This window comes from Ovis aries, chromosome 2 (assembly GCF_016772045.2).
Source record: "Ovis aries strain OAR_USU_Benz2616 breed Rambouillet chromosome 2, ARS-UI_Ramb_v3.0, whole genome shotgun sequence".
NCBI lineage: Eukaryota > Metazoa > Chordata > Mammalia > Artiodactyla > Bovidae > Ovis > Ovis aries.
The window spans coordinates 34,125,944-34,149,015 of NC_056055.1; the positions used below are offsets into that span (position 1 = coordinate 34,125,944).

At 34.8% G+C, this 23,072-nt stretch overlaps 1 protein-coding gene across 3 annotated transcripts in view; it reads left to right on the plus strand.

Annotated features, from left to right (window-relative positions):
• Nucleotides 1-23,072, plus strand: part of AGTPBP1 (ATP/GTP binding carboxypeptidase 1) — a 191,940-nt gene that overhangs the window by 147,045 nt on the left and 21,823 nt on the right. For all 3 annotated transcript variants that reach the window (XM_015093043.3, XM_060409111.1, XM_060409112.1), the window contains 6 exons: nt 9,085-9,172; nt 12,977-13,121; nt 15,676-15,829; nt 16,870-17,050; nt 18,342-18,471; nt 19,644-19,775. In XM_015093043.3, coding sequence (XP_014948529.3) covers nt 9,085-9,172; nt 12,977-13,121; nt 15,676-15,829; nt 16,870-17,050; nt 18,342-18,471; nt 19,644-19,775 — 830 coding nt within the window. The remainder of the gene's footprint in view (nt 1-9,084; nt 9,173-12,976; nt 13,122-15,675; nt 15,830-16,869; nt 17,051-18,341; nt 18,472-19,643; nt 19,776-23,072) is intronic.

The window sequence follows — 23,072 nt, forward strand, 5'->3', positions numbered from 1 at the left end:
CCCATACAGGATTAGTCAGTCCCTTTAATAAATGTTGCTTGTCATTTTCTCCTTTAGGGCGCTCTTCACAATTCTACATTGTTTTTGTATGTGGCTGATTAATACCTTTCCTCACTGTGTACCCCTCCTGCCCGCCCCCCCCAAATTGTATGTTTCACAAGATCAGGGACAGTATCTCTGTTGCTGGCCTTTGTATTTATAGTAAGGCATTTAGTAGATGTTCCGTAAGTATTTGTTAAATAAATGAGGTAATGGCTGAATGAGCTATGAAGATCCTATTAGGAGCTTAAAATGACATGCACGAACATATGTCAAGAAGACTCTAGTTCAAAGATCATCGTTTTCTAAATATTTTATTTTGAAATAGTTTCAAACTTACTGAAAAGTTGTATCCTTTATCTACATGTTGGACTTCAAAAATGATGCCCCATCATTCTAGAACACTTTTGGTGTATTTTATGCATGGTATTGTTCTATATAACTGTGGGAAAGCTGTCAACATCAGGAAATTATCATTGATATTTGAACCCCGTCTAATCTTTAGACCCTCATTTAAGTTTTCACCTGTTTTCTCATCAGTGACCTTAATAGCACAAAAATTCAGCTCAAACCACATATTGTATTTAGTTGTCAAGTCTCTTTAGACTATTTTAGTCAGGAACAGTTTGTGGTCTTTAATGTTCATGACCTTGGCACTTTGGAAAATGAAAGCACTTATTTTGTAGAGTGGTTCTCAGTTTGGAGATGTCTCATGTTCCTCATGACTTAATTTAAGTCAGGCATCTGTGGTGGAGGCATCACAGTAGTGATGTTGTGTGTTGGTGGCACAGGATTTTGTTTTATTGCTGATAGTAATAATTTTATCACCTGATTAAGTTGTTGTCTGCCAGACTTTTCCACTGTAAAGTCACCTTTTTTTCTCTTTGTAATCAGTAAGTATTCTATATGTTAATATCAGGATAGAGTTGTTTCCTGTTAAATCAGTGGGCTGTAGTTTGCTGCTATCAATATTTTGGTGTTTCAGCTGCCCAGGATTTGGCCATTGTGACCCCTTCATGCTGGGTTGTGTGTTCTGTTGACATGTCCCTGTCATTCTTTATGGATGTTCTTGTGTTTTGGCATAAGATGCCCAGGGCTTATCTTGCCTTTCCTTGCCCCAGCCTCAGTCAGTTCAGTTCAGTCACTCAGGCATGTCCAACTCTGTGACCCCATGAATTGCAGCACGCCAGGCCTCCCTGTCCGTCTTCAACTCCCGGAGTTTACTCAAACTCATGTCCATCGAGTCGGTGATGCCATCCAGCCATCTCATCCGAAGCAGTCATTTCTTCAAAGAGCCCTGATTTATTTTAGTGGAGAATAATATTTTAAAACTAAGATCTGTGTGCATGGTGTATGCATTGTTACTGGACCTGTCCATGGACAGAGCCGAGGAACATATATTTGTATATACAAGCATTTATGTAGAAATTTTCATTGGTAGTAATTTATAGTATGTATATGTTTATTTTTGTGTGTACATAGTATGTACGTTATTATTGGACCTGTTCCTGGAGGGAGCTGGGGAATGTATATTTGTATATACAAGTGTGTATGTAGAAATTTTCATCACGTATATGTTTATTTCTGTGTATATGTTATACACATACATACACATGCATACACATAGTATCTCCATGAGGTCACACTGATACCTTCAGTTGCACAGATTTTATTCTAGTTTTCTTTCCATATTTTCAGCTTCCTTCTCCAAAATGGAGAACTTTGGCTTATACAGTTCCTAATATATTTACTTATTTGATCATTTCCAGTGTACTTAACAGTCTCTCCTTTGCATTTTTGGGCAGATGCCCTCATCACTCCATTTAAGCTCTGAGACCAAAGTCAACCTGTCTCCCTTGTCTCTGCATGGTTATCCGCCCTCTTTGTTTATTTTCATTTTGATTTTAATTTTTAGCTCTATTTTGTATGGTGATCAGAGGGTTTTGTTTGTAATGTTTCTCTTATATGGAACTTACTGGCATTTCCTTTTGACCTAATATATGAGCAATTTTTGTGACTATTCCACATATTCTTAGAAGAAGAAGGTGCATTCCCCACTATTAGGATATAGTGTTCAACATATCTACATAAAATTTGCCTTATTAATTATGTTACTTAGAGCTATATAAATATTCTTAACTTTTGTTCAGTTGTTCTGTCTTGTAATGAGAGTGGAGTGTTAGAGTCTATCCGTAATATGTTTCTTTCTTCTGTATTTCCTGTAGTTTCTGCTTTATGTAATAGGTTGTTCTTTTCTGGTGTGCAGATACTGTGTCTTGCTATATTATTTTTCACTGTGAATTGGGACTTTATAAAATTTCTTGTCTTACTTAGTATGTTTTGGCCTGCAGTCTACTTTGTTTCCACTTCCCTGGTATATCTGCCCTCTTTCTACCTATAAGCAACTTGAAATCTGTTACATCTGTCTTCTAGTAATGCTGCAGGCCTGGGGATGTGTGCTTTTATTTGCACTACTTGTTGACTTTCTTTATTTGTTTTTGTGAGGATGTGTGGAGTGATTCCGATTCATATGGCCACCATTACCCTCCAGATCAAGAATCTCATCTTCCTATTTTTAGTATGACTTTCTGTTATAATACTTGCCATATTAGAAGCATGTATTTTTTTCTCTGTAAAGTTACTAATAACATATGCAGCTTATGGTAGGTACCTTCAGATTAACCTAGCTCCCCCTCATGTGTTGAATTACAGTGTTAGCTTTAACTTGAAAATTTTGTCTGTGAGTCGCAATACATTTAATGATTTGGGCCTAAAACATCTTGTCTTTCTTTGTATCTGCCGTTGTTACTGAGCATGTGCTTAATAAAACTTCAGCCGTTATATGGATATTATTAGAGGCTAGTGCCATTAGATGCTGGTTTCACTCTGGCAATTTAATATTTTGATTGTATTCAAGTGACAAGCTTGACAGTTCTTAGCATATTTATGTTATACACATTAAAGTTTATCCTTTGGCTAATGGTTAAATAAGTTAGTCAAATACGGCCTTTCTATATCAACTTGAGTATTAATAGATTGTGGTTTATTCAGTTTGAGTTACCTCATTTGATTGATTCTTACTGGGGTGTCCTGTTTTGTTCAGATGATCTTCATTATAATCAGAATTTCCAAATATAGCTCCCTTCACTGTGACCAGAATTAACCATCATTTTAAAAGTAATAACAGAATACATTGTCTTGTATAAAATTAGAACACTTCAGATAAATCTGTTATGCCCTTTGACCTCAGCCTCAACCTTGTTCTGCCTTACTGTAATTAACCATTTATTAAGAATTTTGTGTGCCTGGAAGAGGTTGAAGTTTCGGATTGAAATGACTCACTGACTCCTAGAAAGAAATAAGGAAGACAGGAATCTTTTATACATAACAGTGAAATATTTGAGTTTCAGGTATAGAACTGGCTGCAGTACTTAAATAATAGTAATAACAGCTAACATTTATTGAAAACTGTATCATGTGCCAGGGCTTCTTTAAGTGTTAACACATGTGATACTCTTCATTCGCACAACAAACAATCCAGTAAGATTGTTATCCACAGAAGGAAAAAAGGAGGCATGAGTGGTTTAGTAACCTGCCAGGATCATGCATGTGGCACGTAGTGAAGTCGGAGTTCAGACCTAGATAGTCTGGTTACAGACTGTGCTCTTGATCACTTTGCTGTTCTCTGTGTGAAAACCAGGTTAGTACTGGACCCTCATCTGTGGAAGCTAGAGGAGAGCCAAATGTCTTTTGCAAAATCTGTCATTTGTTTGTCACTGCCAACAAACTGCATGTTTGTGTATGTAGAATTCAGAAAATATACTACCCTGAACCCTCGCTGAGAAAAATAAATGACAAAGATATCAAGATAGAAGACTTAGAATTTATAAATTGTGTTAAGTGAAAATGTTCTAAAAGGAGTGATATGAGAGGAGTGAAAGCTAACTTGTCTTGGTTGGATTGCTTATTTATTTAATATAATATAGTGCTAGAGAAATGTCTACACACAGTTAATCATAATTGTGAGGATGAGAAATGGGGTTGAAAAAGCACAATAGAAAGCTTCCAAATGACAGAAGAAGAAAAGAAAATGTGGAAAATGTAACCAAGTAAGTAAAATAAGGAGGTGTAAAGAAGGAAGAAAACATGTAATGAATAGTAGAAAGAAAATAAAATGGAAGGGGAGAAGGAATGAAATTAAATGTATATCTGTCATTATTAACTATAAGTCAGAATGGCCTCAAAAATCAGATAATGAAAATTATACAATTTGCAAGATGAGAATATGTGTGTATGTGAATATTGTTGTTATTGTTCAGTTGGTAAGTCATGTCCTGCTTTTTGTGATTCCATGGACTGTAGCACACCAGGCTTCCCTGTCCTTCACTATCTCTTGGAGTTTGCTCAGACTCATGTCCATTGAGTCAGTGATGCTATTCAACCATCTCATCATCTGTCTTCCCCTTCTCTTCATGCCCTCAATCTTTTCTAATCTTTTAATTAATATTTGTATAGTAATGATAAAGCTGAAATGAATGATTGGGCAGAGGTTTAATAGGTAAATGTAAATAAAGGAAATGTGGTAATATTAATGTCTGACAAAGAATAATTCAGGGTCAAAAGCCTGAGATATTGTGTATTTACAAGTTGCAGTCCTTGAAGATGCTGTTTAACTGCAAACCTTCATTTTCCATTGAGATATAATTGGCGTGTAGAATGTGCTTTAGGTGTGTAACATAATGATTCAGTGTGTAGAGACTGTAAAATGATCACCGCAGTAAGTCTCGTTAACATTATATCACCATGACTGACTTATTTTGTAACTGGAAGTTCATACTTTGTGATCACTTTCACAAACCCCTCAACCCCCTGCCTATGGAAGCCTCTATTGTGTCCTCTATGATTTTTTTTTTTAAAGATTCCACACACAGGCAAGATTATACAGTATTTGCCTTTCTTTTTCACCTATTTCAGTTATTAACATAATGTCCTCAAGGGTCTATCCATGTTGTTACCAATAGCAAAATTTCCTTTTTTATGGCTAAATAATACTCCATTGTGCTCACACGTGTGTACACACAGAGTCATGCATTATATACATACCACATCTTCTAGACAGCATATTAAAAAGCAGAGGTATTACTTTGCTGACATAGGTCCATCTAGTCAAAGCTATGGTTTTTCCGTTAGTCATGTATGTATGTGAGAGTTGGACTGTAAAGAAAGGTGGGTGCCAAAGAATTGATGCTTTTGAACTGTGGTGTTGGAAAAGACTCTTAAGAGTCCCTTGGACTGCAAGGAGAACAAACCAGTCCATCCTGAAGGAAATCAGTCCTGAATAGTCATTGGAAGGACTGATGCTGAAACTGAAACTCCAATACTTTGGCCACCTGATGCGAAGAACTGGCTCATTTGAAAAGACCCTGATGCTGGGAAATATTGAAGGCAGGAGGAGAAGGGGACAACAGAGAATGAGATGGTTGGATGGCATCACCAACTCGATGGACATGAGTTTGAGCAAGCTCTGGGAGTTGTTGATGGACAGGAAAGCCTGGCATGCTGCAGTCCATAGGGGTCGCAGAGTCAGACACGACTGAGTGACTGAACTGAACTGAACTGAACTGAACTTCTTTATCCATTCATTCATCAGTGGACATTTAAGTTCCTTCCATGTGTTGGCTGTTGTAGGTAATGATGCATTAAACATGATAGGGAGTGGCATATGTCTTTTTGAAATAGTTTTTTAAGAATAAATACCCAGAGTGGAAATGCTGGATCAAATGCTAGTGCTATTTTTTCATTTTTTGAGGAAGTGCCATACTGTTTTCCACAGTGAGTGCACCAATTTATATTCCCACCAATGATGCAGAAGGGTTCTCTTTTCTCTACATTCTCATCAATACTTCTTTGTCCTTTTGATAACAGCCATTCAAGCAGGTGTGAGGTGAAGTCTCATTGTGGTTTTAATTTACATTTTCCTAATGATTAGTGATGATGAGTACCTTTACATTTACCTGTTGGCCATATGTATATCTTTGGGAAAATGTCCATTCAAATCCTTTGTCCACTTTTCAGTTGTTTGTGTGTTTTTTACTATCGAGTTGTAGGAGTTCTTCATATATTTTGAGTGTTAACCCTTTATCCGATTTAGGATTTGCAGATATTTTCTCCCATTTGTTAGGGTGCCATTTCATTTTGTTGGTGGTTTCATTTGCCGTACAGAACACTAACCTTTATACAATACAATAACCATAACCACATGGCACTCACATAGCTAGAGCAAAGGCTCCAGGAAATACCGCATGATTAAAACGCAGTTGCTGTAAGAATTTAAAATTCACTTCTTAAGAGGCAATAGGCTTATTGGCTGTGCTCAGGAGCCACACATGGCTAGTGGCCACCACACTGCACAGTGCAGGTATGGAACATTTCCATTCTGGCAGAAGGTTCGGTTGGATGGCTCTGATCTAGAAAGTCCAGCAAAGGAGAACTCTTTATAGACTTATGGGACATAGCTAAACTGCTATTTGGAGGAAAACTGAATGCCTTCAATAACTGCATTATTTAAAATAAAAAAGACTGAAAATAAGTTACTACTCAAGTACTAAAAAAATACTCAAGATATTTTGAGTATTAATTAAAAGTATTAAAACACTCAAGATATTAGAACAACAAAAAATAAAACCAAAAGAAAGTAAGAGAATTCTTTTTAAATGCTGAAAATGAGATAGAAATAGAACAAATAGAACAAATGGGACAAAACAGAAATACTGAAACGGATTGAAAAAAGTAGAGATACTGAACAGACTACAGCTGTTGAAAAGGAAATTAAAAATGTATTTAGTAGTCACCATATTAGGATGATATTCCAACTGATTTGTATTTACTTCTAAAAATAGATTTTTCTTTTATTCTAATAAATGATGGATACCTTTTAAATATGTTTTTCTGAAGCTAGTATAATATCAATACTTGGGAAAGGTAATTTTTTTAAAAAAGACCAAGTTTTAGATGCAAAAATTCTAAGTGAAATCTTGCTAATTTCATCATATAGCAGTAAGAGAAAAGTTTTTTCTTGGAGTACAAGGATAATTCACAATAGTAAACATATTTAAACAATTTATTACATCGACAGACTTAAGGAGAAAAGCCATGTGATTCTATTTGTGGATGCTGAAAAGTCATATAACAAAACAATTAAAAACATGTAAGTGTAATAAGTATAAGGGAAACTGCTCCAGTTGTAGGAAGAAATAAGCACCTACCACAGAGAGCTGTTGTGAGGATTTAATGACTTAAAAGGTATAAAAATACAAAGAGCAGTATCTGGCACATAGAAATTATTCAATATTAGCTGTTTATTTAAATAAGATAAAGTTGACTTATTAAGAAAAACAATTGGCAAATATTGCATCTTATGGCAAGATATTTTTATTTAAATTATAAGCAAGATAGTTTAGTTCTTACCACTGTATTCAGAATAGTTTTTGAGATTGTTTCATTTCTTGAAATACAAGTAGAAAATAAAGTAAGTGTTATAAATACTAAAAGAGGAGATAAAATTTTTAAAATTGCAAGTGATATGATTTATGTGCTTAGAGAACCCAAGAAACTATTGAAGACTAATAAAAATAATCAGAGGTAAGTTTAAGATAATGATTCTATAGCAAGAAAATGAAAAAGGTGATTGTATCTTTAGGTTATAATTTAAGAAAAGTTGAGCCAGATCTCAATAAAAATTGTGAACCTTTCCAAAATTTGCATATAAATTTCATTAATTTTAGTTAGAAACCTGGAAACCTTTTAAATGATTTTAAAATGTATGTGAAAGTATATTTCTAAAACTACCTAAGAAAATATCCTATATATTTAATCCTGCTTTTGCTAACTGTCCCTCCTCCTTCTCCCTTCCCTCCTTCTGCATGGTATAAACACCTGTTGTTGAGGAAGAGAACAATCATGCTGTTTCAGTGGCATCGTTTTCCTTACCTTGGTGTAGATGGGAATCTGTGGAGAGTTGGAGGGGGGATAATATTTAACTTTATTCTTTTTCACTTGTTATAAGGAATATATGTATAATTTTTGTACAGTATATATTATGTGTATGTAATTTTTTGTATAATATGTATATAATAATTAGATATAATAGATGTAATATAGGAAAGATAATAGCAGAATGTTAAATGACTTTTCACTCATTGAAGTTGTAACCTCATTTTAGTTAATTGGAAATAAAACATATCATTCATTGATTTCAGTTCAGTTCAGTTGCTCAGTCATGTCCAACTCTTTGTGACCCCATGGACCACAGCACTCCAGGCTTCCCTGTCCATCATTATCTCCCGGAGCTTGCTCAAACTCATGTCCATTGACATCATGTCCATATGATGCCATCCAACTATCTCATCCTCTGTCGTCCCCTTCTCCTCCTGTCTTCAATCTTTCTCAGCATCAGGGTCTTTTCTAATAAGTTGGTTCTTCACATCAGGTGGCCAAAGTATTGGAGTTTTAGCTTCAGCGTCAGTCCTTCCAATGACTATTCAGGACTGGTTTCCTTTGGGATGGACTGATTTGATCTCCTTGCAGTCCAGTGGACTCTCTCAAGAGTCTTTTCCAACACCACAGTTCAAAAGCATCAGTTCTTAGATCTTCGTGAAAGATCTCAGGCTTCCCAGGTGGCTCAGTGGTAAAGAATCTGCCTTCCAATGCAGGAGACACTGGAGATATAGGTTCGATCCCTGGGTTGGGAAGATCCCCTGGAATAGGAAATGGCAACCCACTCCAGTATTCTTGCCTGGAAAATTCCATGGACAGAGGAGCCCGGTGAGCTACAGTCCATGGGTCACAAAGAGTCAACCATTCCTGAGCGTGCACGTACACACACACACACACACACATCTCAGATTTTTTTAAAATACATGTTGAAATACCAAAATGTATATTCATTAACTTTCATGAATGTTTAGTGCTTTCTAAAATGACAGGATTAATTTTTAACTCAGAAATTCTGAAAAGAGTTTTCTCTCTTTTTTCTTTCTATCAAAGGTATGCAACCACTCATGTATTCGGTTCAGGAAGCATTAAATGCTAGACCATGGTGGATTCGTGTGGGGACTGACATTTGTTACTATAAGTAAGTATTCTGACAATAATAGGACAGCAGTTTATAGAATGAAATATTAGTTCATCCTATTTTGGTTTAGGGATAAAAGAGATACTGTGTTCTCTGAATTATTATATGCTTTAGTATTACTTCTAACAGAAAAGGTTTTCTTTTTTTTATAATTTGAGATTCATTTCAGGGGGCTTATTTAGTGGCAATAAAATGTGTTTTGTAGATAGACATATGTCCAGTCTTGCTTCTCCCATTTAGATATGTTCTCAGCTCTTTTATAGCTGTAAAACTTTGGGAACCTCATTGAGAAAGACTGTAATTAGAAACTGTAGGAAATAATTTACAGTGGCTTTTTATTGTTCTGATGATATGAAGTATAATTTTTTTCTTCACACAAATGTTTCAGTTCAGTCACTCAGTCGTGTCCGACTCTTTGCGACCCCATGAATTGCAGCACACCAGGCCTTCCTGTCCATCACCGACTCCCGGAGTTCACTCAAACTCATGTCCATTGAGTTGGTGATGCCATCCAGCCATCTCATCCTCTGTCATCCCCTTCTCCTGCCCCCAATCCCTCCAAGCATCAGAGTCTTTTCCAGTCAGTCAACTCTTCGCATGAGATGGCCAAAGTATTGGAGTTTCAGCTTTAGCATCATTCCTTCCAAAGAACACCCAGGACTGATCTCCTTTAGGATGGACTGGTTGGATCTCCTTGCCGTCCATGGGACTCTCAAGAGTCTTCTCCAACACCACAGTTCAAAAGCATCAATTCTTTGGTGCTCAGCCTTCTTCACAGTCCAACTCTCACATCCATACATGACCACTGGAAAAACCATAGCCTTGACTAGACGGACCTTTGTTGGCAAAGTAATGTCTCTGCTTTTGAATATGCTATCTAGGTTGGTCATAACTTTCTTTCCAGGGAGTAAGCTTCTTTTAATTTCATGGCTGCAATCACCATCTGCAGTGATTTTGAGGTAAACACAAATATTTACCTCATTTTAACTTCGAGTGTTTTATTAGGAGATGTATTCTATAGTTAGGTTGCTTCAGCTTAGCCAGTTCAACTTTGACTTCAAACAGGTGATCTGTTTATCAAGTTAGAAGTAAGTACTAGAAGTCATTTATTGCTTTAGTGGCAAAGTTGGATCATTCCTCAACTTCATGACTAAGTAATCTAGGATTATCGTATGCTTTGCTTTTCTTTTTACTGTTTCTGCATGTAATGCATTTCAAGATAACGTCTATCTGCTATTGAATGCCCTTAATTTAACATACCTGTTTCTTTGCTGTTATTAATCTTAATCCTGAGATTTCTGTTTAGTGGATTTTGACTTTTTAATATTTTATATTGTGCTTAAATAGTGCTAGTATGCCTTTTCTTATAGTTTTATCAGGTAGATGAAGACTTCTAAAATTAAGCTGTTTTTAATGATTTAGATATGGCTTTGGAAAAACCTAGATCTTAACTGCTATTACTTTCTAAGAAAGAAATGTTCCTTGGAATTAATTTCAGTAGAGTTCCCCCTCCCCTTTTTTTAAGCAAAATAAGTAGGAAATATATGAGGAACAGAAGTATAACGTTATATGCAATTCTTTTTTACCTGAATAAGTTTCACATTTCTTTTCATGTTAGGCTAATATAAAAATACACCCTCATCATTTATATCTTCCTTTTAAGTTGAGGTGGAGCAGTGATTGTCTGGGAAGTGCTTGGATAGATTTTGGCAGATTGATTTAAAATGTTAAAGGGTGAAACAGTGATTTTCAAAAAGTATTATTTCCTTCATGCTTGTCTTCTATACAGTAAAAAAATCAATGAATACTTTTCTTTTTTACATGTAAAGTGAATGGTCATAGCATCTCAGGTCATAGCATCTTTTCTATGTAAGAGGTGCTGGCAAGGATTTTTGTTTCTTTAGTTTTTATTTTGTTTTCTTTTGGCTACTTCTAAATCTGGAATTGGAATTCAGGCTAATTCGACAGATATTTATTAACCACTTTCTATACAACACATACTACTCCAGTTGCTTTCCTCAAGCCTGAAATCTACATAAGGGCATTAAAAACTGCTATTTTTGCATTGTCCTCTGCTGCTTGTTTGTCTCATTTGTAAAATGAGAATAAAACTACCTTCCATGAGTATATGAGAAAATATAACCTATAAAATCCATAGCTGTAATGTGATGGCATGAGTACCACCCCCCACCAAATAGATAATAAACTTTTGAGGGAAAAGAGTTGGCAAGATTTACTTCTGGACCTTATTTTGCATTTTCCTCAACTCTTAGCACCTTGTCATTGAGTATCTATTCAAGATATAGTGCTGCTGCTGCTGCTAAGTCGCTTCTGTCGTGTCCAACTCTGTGCGACCCCATAGATGGCAGCCCACCAGGCTCCTCTATCCCTTGGATTCTTCAGGCAAGAATACCGGAGTGGGTTGCCATTTCCTTCTCTGATATGATGGCTAAGTAATGAAAACTATACCATTTTTTATGCCAATGTTCTTTAATTTTCATTAATTACAAGCTTTATTCTCTTAAAATTACATTAGAAAGCCTGATCCCAGGGTAGCGCTAAGGATGTGATCTGCCTTGAATGTCTGTGTGCATGAGTAAATAACCTCTAGGCCATGGCTTTTCTTCAGTTCATGGTTAAATAATGCAAGGTGATTTGGAATTTTAGAAATTAAGTCATCATATCTCAGTGATATTTAAAGTCTGGAAAGTAATATAGTTAAGAATTTTTTTTACCACTGAAATCTCCAAACGTTTACAAAAGTGAATAATAGGATGATGAGGCCCTATGTATTAATCTCGAAGTTTCAGTAATTATCAGCACATGGTTTTATTTTAGCTAGGCTTTCACCTCTTCTTCTACCCTGAATCTTTAAAGGCATTTTCCGATATATTTTATCCATAAATACTTCAAAAGTCTTTTTCATTTAGAGATACGTATTTAAGACAATCTATCCACAATACCGTTAGCACAGCAAAGAAAACTCCTAAATGTGATAAAATATCCAGTCAGTGTTCAGACTTACTTGTCTCTTAAATGTAGCTTTATAGTTGGTTTGTTTAAATCAGACCAACCAAAGGACCACACATTGCATTTGATTTTTCTTCATACGTCCCTCAAGTCTCTTACTTTATAGGCTTCCGTTTTCTCTCTTTCTAAATTTGTCCTTTATTTATTGAAGAAACTAAATCATTTGTCATGCTGGATTTCTCGTATTTTGGATTTTGCTGATTGCATCCCTGTGGTGTTAATAAATTCTTCTAAATTCTTCTCTCTCACCAGTTTTCTAAACTCATAGTTAGATTTAGAAGCTTGGTCAACTCCAGGTTTCATTTCTGACAAGAATGCTTCACAGAGGGTGCAGGAAATTCCTGTTGTGTCACACCAGGAAACATATCATTTCTGGTTATTTCTTTTTTTTGTAATCTTAAAAGCGATCAGTGAACTGAGATATTGCTGTCTGATCTGTCAGCCTTTCATCCAGTGGTTGTAGCAGCCATTGCTGATCACTGTCTGGATCCAGTAATGTGTAAACCTGTCAAAAAATGGGAGGTCTAAAACTTCTATTGATGCATAAAATAGGAGCTCTGTTTAATTAGTAAATCCAGAAATGGAAAGTCATGATGTTAGCTGATAGCAATTAACTGCTTTATTAGTACCAAGTCTAATTTTTAACAATATTTAGACTTCTTACAAACCATGGGTTTTCTTTTTCCCCCCCTAAAGTTCTGTTTAATAAAATAACAAGAAAAAATCAGAATTTTTGTGTGGATGAATAACATATTTTATGCTTTTCTATTGCAGAAATCACTTCTCAAGAAGTTCAATTGCTGCAGGTGGGCAAAAGGGAAAATCCTACTATACAATTACATTTACTGTCAGTTTTCCACATAAAGATGATGTGTGCTATTTTGCTTATCATTATCCATATACATATTCAACTTTGCAGGTGAGAACTCATTAAGTTGTATTACAACCATTATTGTATTGTATGTATGTGTTAGATAATAAAAGAAATATTGCTTTAATAAATCAGTAAGGTAATAAAAAGGTCCAGGGTTGACAATTTTAGAAAATAATACAGTATTTGTTGAAATCCATTAAAGTAAAATGGGAATGTAGTCTTTATTTAATAGAAATACTACAGAAATGACATGGTTTTTGCTTTCTATCTTTGAGTAGAAATCTACAAATCCCAATTTGGAAATTTTAACTAGATGAAATTTCAACTTGTTTAAATGAGAAGCATTGAATCTCATAGAAAATATAGCAGTAGACAATGTGGATGCAATTTAAGTTTCTCTGTAATGAATTCATTTCTTCTAATGATTTCATATGGAGTCGTAGATCCAGGTTGCTTAGAATATGGGGTGTAAGAGTTGTTTTGTGGGTTCTTTTAAGACTTTTTTATTATTCGCATTTTAAAACAAACAATTCAAGTAATTACTGTGACAGATTTATACTCAGAACAGAATGTCTGTCCTAATAGTCAAGGATCATGAAGCTTCATATGATCAATTGAAAGAAATTGGAACACTAAGATTAGGAACAAGCTTCCAAGTTATTAGAGAGGATAAAAATGAGAGGAAAACATAGTCCACAGAGCCGAGGAAATATCAAGGCTGAGAGCATTAAATGAGCTCACTTTATTTTAATGAAGTTACAATCTGCAGTAAAAGTATAAATAGGCATTTTATTGTGCTGAATAACATAGCATCAGAAACATAAAGTGTTGTTATTTATGTAGTCTTTTGTTTCTGTTCTTTACTGACATTACCTTCTTAATACATTCTAAGTATCCCTGCTTTCTTCCAGTCCCACTACGGTGATCTCTTCCAGGCATTACCATTGTTTCTCGCTTGGACTTGGGTCAGCCTCTTTGTAACTTTTGTCCTAAATTTCACTTGTACCCCCTTTCTTCTTCATCAGTGTTTCAGCACACTATAGAGGAAGAGTCTTTGGTGGTATGTCTAGTCATGTAGATCCCCTGCTTAAAACTCCTTAGTGATTTCTCTTGCCATGTGTATGAAATCTACAATTCTTACCATGGCACATTTAGTCATTTCTCTACTATTTTGCACAGTTTTTGCCATTTCTTTGTACTGTATGAACTGTTATTTACTTAATATTTATCTTTGGACATTAAAGATTATCTTCATTCTGAGTTAATATCTGTGAAATAACTGGTTTAATATGCTAAACTTTTTTTAAAAAGTAAAATACATATCTATTTAAAAACGTTGAAGGTTATCCACATACCATTTAGTTGTCTTAATTACCAGTAGTGCCAATACTGTGCTTTGGGAAGGACTGGTCTACCAAGCCCTTCCTCCTGTGTTAAATTCTTGATTTGTTTCTTTCTGTTCTAGCTATGTCCTCTTTAAAAAATTATTATTTCATGTTCCTCCTGTATACTTTCCTTCTGCCTACAGCACACTTTATATCCATTTCACTCATCCTTTGGATCTCACTTTAAATGTAATTTTTTTTGGAAGACCTTTCCTCACTGCCCAGACTCTTCAAGGTTCCTCTCCCTTTTTATAAGCCCTCATAGCACTCTGTATTTTCCGGGGGCAGAGTCCATTTATTTATTGTTGTATCCTTAGTGTCTGGCACAGTTTCCAGGTAAGAAATAGTGATCACACAGTAAATCATGATTATGTGAATGAACATAGGCAAAAGTTGGAAACCAGCTAAATATCTTTAATATAAGGGAGTAGACGGTTTATATTTGGTGTATAAAAAGCTTGTGTTTTCAAAAAACATATATTGAACATATTTAATGATATGATATAGTATTTATAATTATTAATATATTTATATTTATGTATAAATTACCAAGTAGTAAAATCAAATTATATTAAGTCTTCCATGTAATTACAGTTTCTTCTATATACATTGGCTATTGTTGGTAGTACTCTAGGTGATACAATCACAGGTGTTCTAAATTTTTTCCTGTGCTTTTTGTGTTTTCCAGACATTTTACAATGAGCCTATATTAATCTTGAAATAAGGAAAAAATTTTTTTAAATGTGTGCTACATGATTTTCATTCTCCATATTTTAGGTTGCTGATAACAGATCTGCAGTCACAATATTTCAAAATTCAGAAGGCTTTGAAACCAAAAGTATTTTCATAACCCATTTGTCAGCAAAGCCTGGCCTGATGTGAGCTCATTTAGAATATTGATTCCACTTAGAGTGACTCTTCATAGGTTTTGCTGCAGAAATAATAACTCGCTGATTATAGGCTGCTGCCGCCAGCTCCACTGGTTATATTGCACTTTGCATTGTTAAAATTATCCAACCCGTATCTGTCCCCTTTCTCAAGTTCCCCAAATACTGATATTCAAGTGTGTCTGGACCCTTGAGGGTTTTGGAGAAGGGATTAGGAACCTGATCTGATTCACATTTAGTTCTGTTTGAGATCTGGATGCATTTATTCCTATTTATCATAGGGAGGTTTTAAATGATTGTATACTTTGCTTTTAAATTTTTATTAAGATGCATCTTCAAAAATTGGAGTCAGCACACAATCCTCAGCAAATCTATTTTCGAAAAGATGTGTTATGTGAAACCCTGTCTGGAAACAGCTGTCCCTTGGTGACTATAACAGCAATGCCAGAGTCTAATTATTATGAACATATCTGTCAATTCAGTAAGTTTGTCTTCTTCACTCGCAGTACCAATCATTATTACTTATTTTTCTTTGCTTCATGAATATTTTGTAAGGTCAGTAGTACTGGGAATAGGCATCAGAAGCCTTGGGTGCTAGTCTGGGTCTTGTTACTGCCTAGCCCTGGGCCCACTTCTAGGCCTGTTTCCTCATCTTGAATATGAGGGAGCTGCCTGAGGTGACCTCTAAGGTCTCTTTTGATATTGATATACTGTAGTTCTTATTCTTAGACGTCATACTCAAAGTATAATATAACAAATTATACCATCCATTTAAGAATTTACAGTTAATTTTACTTATAAATAAAACTATCAGAAACCCCCCAAGTGTTTTGATGCTAATATTGAATGAATAGCTACTTGTTTTTCCCTGTCATTTGTATTTTTTAAGTTGTCTCAAATGTACAGCTGTGGTAAAAAAAAAAAAAGGATATATACGTATATAAGAGAACTATTCTAATTTTGATAAGAAGGTGTTTTTAAGAAAGAGTAGGCACTTGCTATTCATGAAAATGTGAGCAGGTGAACTGAGTGTTATTTTATAGACTTGTATATCTAAATGTTTAGTTTCTTTGTAAATCTCTGAGCAGATATACCTATTGTTCTGTGCTTATCATAGTGACTCTAAAACAAGAATAAGATTATATTTTCCTTAATTTCCCCATGACTTTATGAAAAATTTATATTTTATCTATATTTCACCAGTTACTTATTCTTTATGAAATCAAGGTAATGTTAAAGAACTAATTGTATATTTAGATTAATCATTAGGAAATAAATAAGTGACTCAAATACTATTTAATATGTTATTTTCATATAAGACATGGCTTACATGGGTTTTATATCTGTTTTCTCTAGAGGGCCTAGTGCAGTACTTATAAATAGTAGGTGCATAGTGAGTTCTAATTTGATTTTATATCAGTATTCACAATTAAGTAGAAATATTTCTAAAGCCCCAAAGTCAAACATTATACGTACTTTAGTAGCTGTTCATTTTAATTTGAGATTTTATGTACACTTTAGGAAATCGTCCGTATGTTTTTTTATCTGCTCGAGTACATCCTGGAGAAACTAATGCAAGTTGGGTAATGAAAGGAACATTGGAGTATCTCATGAGTAATAACCCTACTGCTCAGAGTTTACGAGAATCCTATATTTTTAAAATTGTCCCTATGCTAAATCCAGATGGTGTCATCAATGGAAAGTAAGTTAAGCAATACTTATAGAGAAATTCTAGATTTTTGTGGCTGTCCTGTGTAAACTTGTTGAAATGATAGCATCCAGGTTAATTTGGAAAGCAAATATCATGATTTTTCTAGGACAAAAAAAATTTAGTGAAGAATTAATCTGTGATAAATTTTTAAATGAAAATTAAACTGTATAGTAGTGGTAATATGTTTGAGAAATTCTGTATCTATTCATGAGAATATAATTTCATAAAATGTATGTTTTGCTTGAATCATTTTAGGAAAATCACAGAATTAGGATATGAGAAAGATTTTTTTAACACATCATTCTCTTATAGTTTCCTTTCTTATTTATCAGTGGCATGATCTTGGTTGTTCTGAGATATAGAATTTTCTGGGATCTCTTTCCACTAATATGGAATTAGCTCCATGTGCTAACTTCTTCCTGATATGAGGAGGAATTCTTTAAAGTGGAAATACTGGAAGGTTACTTTTTAAGTGGAGGTGGCTCATAGTTTAGTATAGTTCATTTATTGTGTTAATTTAGACCAAGGTCTCTTTACTGCTTCTGAAAAGTGGGATTTTGTCTAGCTATCATGAGCATCTCCAAAGTTGAGGGTACTATATTTATTTCAGTAAGTGTACCATGAATATTTATCATGTTTTAGAAAATGTTTGAATTAAAAAAAAAGAATAATTTTTCTAGATAGTATAATTATGGAACTAAAATGAGCTTTTATGTCTAGTTTTAATTCAGAAACATATTGACCAGTTAGAATTCTGTTTATATTTCTGTTAGCACCTCCTCTTTGCTTAAATTTTTGCTCAGTGAGTTTAATACTTAAAACCTACAGTTAAATGAAAATGTATTTGAATTTTTATAAGAATGTGCGCTTTTTATATACTTATCTTTCTTGGAGGGTCCAGATAGCACATTTAATAATAATTAATGCAATCAAAGTACAGAACGTTAGCATTAGAAATGTAGTCTGAATGGACAATATGGCCATGAATACATTTTATAGTGCATGGAACAAAACCCCAGAATGAAGAATTTTTCCTATAGCTTGAAAATTTTGACCTGTAAAACTGCAAGCTTACTACAGTTTAAATGCATGTAACCCACAATCTGGCACATAGCAAATGGTAAATAGATGTTTACTTAATGATTATAACATGCATTTTGGTGAGCCCACCACTTACACCTCTTTGAAATACTTAGTGGAATAGAATCATAAAATGAATCAAGTGCATATAAGAATTTATTGATCCCAGTGTTCATCTATTGTTGTGTTTACATGTATACAGCCACCGCTGTTCCTTAAGTGGAGAGGATTTGAATAGACAATGGCAAAGTCCAAATCCAGACTTGCACCCTACAATTTATCATGCCAAGGGTCTGCTACAGTACTTGGCTGCCGTGAAGCGTTTACCGCTGGTAAGTGGCAGTGTGTGTTTGTATAATCAAAGAGGTGATTTTGATCGGTAGCTTAGTATTTTGTAAATAATTGTCTGGTTATAAAAGCTGTATGTTAGTTTCAAAAGCAGTTTCTTTAAAGTATCTTTGTCATCAGTCACTTGTATATTAATTGTGGCATCTAATACAGTGTATCCATATTCTTATTTCATTAGGTTTGATTTTTATAATTCTCATGAGCCTTTTATTTCTCTTTATTGTTTATGAACATTGGTCACTCCTGGTTGTAAGCTGTAGGTGTTTGACTGCAGTGTTTAAACAACACGAGGGTAAAAGTATGTATCTTCCCAGTTCTCAAAGCACTAGAAGCTTATTTTTGAACTTTTTGCTGCTGCTGCTGCTGCTGCTGCTGCTAAGTCGCTTCAGTTGTGTCCGACTCTGTGTGACCCCATAGACGGCAACCCACCAGGCTCCCCTGTCCCTGGGATTCTCAAGGCAAAAACACTGGAGTGGGTTGCCATTGCCTTCTCCGTTTGAACTCTTTAGCCAGTTCTAAAGCTGGCAGGTCTTAAGTATCACATGGGAAAGGTAGTATAGGCATGGTAGGAGACCCTGTGCCTGTGTATTTCTTCTGTTTTCAGCAACTTTTGTTTTGAATGTTTCCATCATGTTAAGCCTTAATCTTTCTTTGGGAAAGATGGAATATTTTGCAGAGTGGCAAAATTGACATGCAAGTCTGACCGTTTTCCATTTTTAAAATGATGTTCTTACAAACCATACCCTCTACCCCCTTTAAAAAAAGTGTTTTTCATGAGAGCATTTTTATGTTCTCTTATAGTAGGTAAGTATTTTAACAACCCTTGGGACAATGATGAATGCAGCTGTACATTTGACCTAAAATTATATTTATTATTTTTTAGATGATGGATAGTAGATACAAAAGAAAGTGGAACTGATGGCTTGATGTAGGACATGCCTGCAAAGGATTTAGCCATTCTAGTATTAATCATAAATCCTTTCCAAAGGTAGATATGTACTATTACTTTTAGGAATTCTACTTACTAAATGGTGGCTTATTTACAATAAAATGACCGAGGAACACAGACCTGTTATTGGCTTCATACTAGCTAGCTTTACTTGGCAATGCATGAATTTGCAGGATTTTAATTTTAGAAATATGTTGTCTTTTCAAGGTTTATTGTGATTATCATGGTCACTCCCGAAAAAAGAATGTGTTTATGTATGGCTGCAGCATCAAAGAGACGGTGTGGCACACAAATGACAACGCAGCGCCATGTGATGTTGTGGAAGATGTGGGATACAGGGTGATTATTATAAATTATTCTAGTTTATTATAGTTTATAATAATAGGCAGGAAGCTTTGAATTTCAAACATACATGAAACTACAGAACACAAAACATAGAAATTACTTAGAGTCAGTAAATGTTGCCATTTTGCTATTCTGTTTGAGATTTTTCTATTGAAATGTTTCTTCTAACAGTGTGCTTTTCATGTTTTATAATCAAAGTATACCTGATTTACAATATTATATTAGTTTTGGATGCATTATGTGGTTATTTAGTATTTTTATAGATTATGCTCCATTTAAAGTTATTCTAAAATGTTGACTGTATTCTCTGTGCTGTATAGTATATCCTTGTATTGTTTATTTGTTTATTGTATACACAGTAGTATGTATCTCTTAATCCATTATCCTAATCTTGCCACTACCCCCATCCCTCTCACTACTGGTAACAACTAGCTTCTTTATATCTATGAGTCTGTTTCTGTTTTGTTATATATAGCCATTTGTTTTATTTGGGGAGGTTCCACATATAAATGATAAAATACAGTATTTGTCTTTCTCTGTCTGACTTATTTCACTAAACATAGTATTCTCCAGATCCAGCCATGTTGTTGCAAATGGCAAAATGTCATTATTTGTGGCTGAACAATTTTCCATTGTATATGTGTACCACATCTTCTTTATCCATTCATCTGCTGATGCACACTTAGATTACTTCCATGTCTTGGCTATTATAAATTGTGCAGCTATAAACATTGGGATGTGTGTGTCTTTTTGAGTTAGTTTTCATGTTTTCTGGGTATATGCCCAGGAATAGGATTGCTGGATCGTATGGTAGCTTTATTTTTGTTTTTTTACTGCTCTCTTTAGAGGCTCAGTCAGTTTACATTCCCATCAACAGTGTAGGAGGGTTCCGTTTTCTCCATACCCTCTCCAGCATTTACTATTTGTAGAATCTTTGATGATGGCCATTATAATCCAGATGAAGTGATAGCTCATGGGGTTTGATTTGCATTTCTCTACCAATTAGTGATGTTGAGCCTCCTTTCATGTGTCTATTGGCCATCTGTATGTCTTCGCTGGAAAAATACCCATTTTCTGTCCATTCGGTTTTTCTACCCACTTTTTAATTGGGTTGCTTATTTTTTAATATTTAATTGTATGAACTATTTATATATTTTGGATATTAGCCCCCTCAGTCATTTGCAGATATTTTCTCCCATTACATAGGTTGTCTTTTCATTTTGTCAGTCATTTCCTTTACTGTGTAAAAACTTTTAAATTTAATTAGGTTCTAGTTATTTATCTTTGCTTTTGTTTTCTTTACCTGAAGAGACAGATTTAAAAAAAAATATTGCTACTACTTATGTGAAAGTGTTCTGCCTATGTTTTCTGCTGTGAGTTTTATTGTGAAGGTAAGGGAAAGTCACTCAGTCATATCCGACTCTTTGCAACCCTATGGACTATACAGTCTGTGGAATTCTCCAGGCCAGAATACTGGAGTGGGTAGCCTTTCCCTTCTCCAGGATTCTAGCTTAAAAGGTCTAAATAACAGAAAACTGATATACAAATCAATAACAGAATCTATTTATTTATTAGAGGCAAAGAGCTGGAGTAAAACTATAGTCATGGTACCAAATCTGTAATTTGCCTTTCATAATTACGCAAGACTGTGGCATGTATTTCTGTGTGCAGAGTTTTACTGCTTTTGCCTCATGATATCTCCTGTATTTAACTTCTGTACTGTTTATTTTATACTTTTATTGTTCAAATTTCAGGAAGATAACTCCCCTCCATGAGGGGACAGTAGTAGTAGTAAGCTTATAGTGCACTAAACACAATTAAAAGGCTACGAAATAACTTCACTTCCTCTTTACTAAATTAAAGTTTAAAGTTATTTATTAACAGTAAAACAAAGAACTCCTAATACTCTCAACTGCTGCTGCTGCTGCTGCTAAGTCACTTCAGTCATGTCCGACACTGTGCAACCCCATAGACAGCAGCAAGCCAGGCTCCCCCGTCCCTGGGATTCTCCAGGCAAGAACACTGGAGTGGGTTGCCATTTCCTTCTCCAAGTCATGGAAGTGAAAAGTGAAAGTGAAGTCGCTCAGTCGTGTCAGACTCTTAGCGACCCCATGGACTGCAGCCCACCAGGCTCCTCCATCCATGGGATTTTCCAGGCAAGAGTACTGGAGTGGGTTGCCATTGCCTTCTCCTAAGTCACTAATTATAGGGCAGGTGCTTTGAGTCATTTTTTCCAACAATATTGAAAATTTAAGCACTTTGATTTGCAGTCTCTTCCTCTTGTTGACCAACTTTTTTTAAAAGATAACTAAAAGAGTCATGTGATAGTTCCAGTGGCCATGTTCAAAAAGAGATAGAGAAGGAAGACACTAAATTCTTGACAATGATCATTCTATTATCTTTGTAGTCAGCAGATAAACTACTAATATCTCACATAAGAGAAATAAGGAAGCTGGATTTTTCTTACGGTTTTCTTTTTTCATGTTTTTAGAAAACCGGAATTAGCACTTAACTTCTAGGAGGTTAATCAGCCTGGTAAACTAAATAGAGAGCAAAGTGCCTGTCAGAATCAGCCTATCTTTGTGAGTTTTATTGTATGTGATCTTAAATTTAGGTCTTTGATTCATTTTTAGTTTATTTTTACATATGATGGGAGGAAATGTTTTAATTTTACTCTTTTACACGTAGCTAACCAGTTTTTCCAGCACCAGTTTTTGAAAAGACTGTCTTTTCCCTATTGTATATTTTTTATTCCTTTCTCATAGATTAATTGGCCATATGTTAGTGGTTTATTTCTGGGCTCTCTCTTCTGTTCTGCTGATCTGTGTGTCTGTTTGTGCCAGTACTATCCTGTTTTGATTACGGTAGCTTTGTAGTATAGTCTGAAGTCAGAAAGTCAGTGATACCCTCAGCTTTTTTTCCCTCTCAAGATTGCTTCTACAGACTTTGAGGTTCCATATAAATTTTAGGATTATTTGTTGCACTTCTGTGACAAATACCTTATGTATTCTGGGTATTTTAATAATGATTGCATTAAATCTGTAGACTGCTTTGAGTAGTATGGATAGTTTAGCAATATTACTTCTTCCAATTCATGAACAGGGATGTCTTTCCATTTTTTTGTATCATCTTCAGTTGCCTTCATCAGTGTTCTGATTGTCAAGAGTATAGGTCTCTCAGTTTATTTCTAGATTTTTTAAAATAAGATATAGAATGTAATTACCTTTGGATTCCTGAACTATATGATGGTTTTTTAGTGTATAGCAAAGCAACAGATTTTTATAGTTTGAT